General features: G+C 45.1%; 1 protein-coding gene across 1 annotated transcript in view; it reads right to left on the reverse strand.

Annotated features, from left to right (window-relative positions):
• LOC106593944 (voltage-dependent T-type calcium channel subunit alpha-1H) overlaps window positions 1-2,500 on the reverse strand; it is an 81,128-nt gene that overhangs the window by 62,233 nt on the left and 16,395 nt on the right. The window contains exons 7-9 of the mRNA XM_045716089.1: window positions 1,570-1,725; window positions 1,008-1,104; window positions 536-777 (exon numbers count right to left, since the gene is read on the reverse strand). Of these exons, the coding sequence (XP_045572045.1) occupies window positions 536-777; window positions 1,008-1,104; window positions 1,570-1,725 (495 nt within the window). The remainder of the gene's footprint in view (window positions 1-535; window positions 778-1,007; window positions 1,105-1,569; window positions 1,726-2,500) is intronic.

Genomic DNA, 2,500 nt, shown 5'->3' on the forward strand with positions numbered 1-2,500 from the left:
TTGATATAAATATGAACTTGATTGAACAAAACATGCATGTATTGTATAACATAATGTCCTAGGAGTGTCATCTGATGAAGATCATCAAAGGTTAGTGCTGCATTTAGCTGTGGTTTGGGTTTTTGTGACATATATGCTTGCTTTGAAAATGGCTGTGTGAATATTTTTGGCAGGGTACTCTCCTGACATAATCGAATGTTTTGCTTTCGCTGTAAAGCCTTTTTGAAATCGGACAATGTGGTTAGATTAACGAGAGTCTTGTCTTTAAAATGGTGTAAAATAGTCATATGTTTGAGAAATTGAAGTTATAGCATTTTTGAGGTATTTGTATTTCGCGCCACGCGATTCCACTGGCTGTTGAGTAGGGTGGGACGCAAACGTCCCACCTAGCCCAGAGAGGTTAAGTCAGAAATGTTCTCATCATTAAGACCAGAACACTTTGATGCCATATAGAACCTTATTGGTCAGACTGAGAGATAAAAAAAATAAAAAAACACAAAAGGACATCAGAGGTCAGAGGTTAAAGGTGACTCACCAGAGAGCGCTGGTCGTAGGCTGAGGTGTCTACGGAAGCAGCAGTGCTGCCGCGGCGACGAGAACCCCCGCAGTCCATCCCTGAACACACATCTCCGTACACCAGCCCGTCTCCCGGGACGGACTCGGGGCCCAATGAGCTCCTGGGCGTCGCCGCCGTGCGCGTGATCGTTATGGGAGGGGCCAGAGTGTCGCGTTCCGCGTGACCGTTGGCCGTCATCATCAGAGAATACATCTTCAGCTCTGACGGAAGAGCAACACCATCATCATCATCATCACATCTCTCTATGTCTCTGTTTCCCCCACCTGTGTCTTTCAGCTCTCCAACCTTCTCCTCTTCCTCCCCATCATCCTCATCATCATGACTCTCTACCTCTCTGTTTCCCCCACCTGTCTTTCAGCTCTACTACCTTCTCCTCTTCCTCCTCCTCCTCCTCCTCATCATGTCTCTCTACGTCTTTGTTTTCCCCCACCTGTGTCTTTCAGCTCTCCAGCCTTCTTCTTCTCCTCTTCCTCCCCATCGTCATCAGACCTCTTGTCGTCGTCAGAGTCCGCCCGGTTGGCATCCCCCTGACAGACAGAAAGACAGTAGAGAAAGAGAATCGCGGTCTGAAAGCCCTGTACAAAACACCCTCCTTTATCGGATGTTGGTGACAAAACACAGGGGGTCACTGGAGAGTTAGAACACTCTAGAACCCTCTAGAACCTTGTAAGAACCCTATAAACCCGATAGAACCCCGTAGAACCCTCTAGAACCTTGTAAGGACCCTATAAACCCGATAGAACCCAGTAGAACCCTCTAGAACCTTGTAAGAACCCTATAAACCTGATAGAACCCCGTAGAACCCTCTACAACACAGATGAACTCCGCAAAACACTCTAGAACCCTCTAGAACCCATTTGAACACTGTAGAACCATGTTGGACTCTGTTGAAACTGGTCGGACTCCGTAGAACCCCATAGAACCCTGTAGAATCCCATAGAACCCCGTGAGAACCCCCGTGAGAACCCTGTAGAACCTTGTCAAACTCTTACCTCCGCCTGGAAGCCCTCCACCAAGATGGCCACCAGCAGGTTGAAGAGGACGTAGTTACCAAACGTCATCAGAGCTACAAAGTAGAGAGCAGCGAGAGGAGAGGTGGAGGCCATGCCGTTATACAGGACCACATTCCAGTCCTCCTGAGTCAGGATCTATAGACAGAGAGAGAGAGGAGAGAGAGAGGAGAGGAGGGATGAGGGAGAGAGAGAGAGAGAGAGAGGAGGGATGAGAGGAGGGATGAACAGAGAAAGAGAGAGAGAGAAGAGGGATGAGGGAGAGAGAGAGGAGGGATGAGAGAGAGAGAGAGAGAGAGAGAGAGAGAGGGTTGGGGGTATTGGCAGGGCTTTCAGTTTTTGACCTATGAACCGACCAGGGGAATCCACAAAGCCTCTAGAATCAGTTTGGCCTTTCAGATCAGAATGAATCAGATACTAGATCAAAATGAATCAGATTATACGGACAGATACTAGATCAGAATGAATCAGATCATAATGAATCAGATACTAGATCATAATGAATCAGATTATACTGACAGATACTAGAGCAGAATGAATCAGATACTAGATCAGAATGAATCAGATACTAGATCAGAATGAATCAGATTATATGAACAGATCCTAGATCATAATGAATCAGATCAGAATGAATCAGATCAGAATGAATCAGATCCTAGATCATAATGAATCAGATTATATGGACAGATCCCAGATCAGAATGAATCAGATACTAGATCATAATGAATCAGATACCAGATCATAATGAATCAGATACTAGATCATAATGAATCAGATTATACGGACAGATACCAGATCATAATGAATCAGATCCCAGATCATAATGAATCAGATCCCAGATTAGAATGAATCAGATACTAGATCATAATGAATCAGATCATAATGAATCAGATACTAGATCATAATGAATCAG

Source organism: Salmo salar, chromosome ssa03, assembly GCF_905237065.1.
Source record: "Salmo salar chromosome ssa03, Ssal_v3.1, whole genome shotgun sequence".
In the NCBI taxonomy this organism is placed as follows: Eukaryota; Metazoa; Chordata; class Actinopteri; order Salmoniformes; family Salmonidae; genus Salmo; species Salmo salar.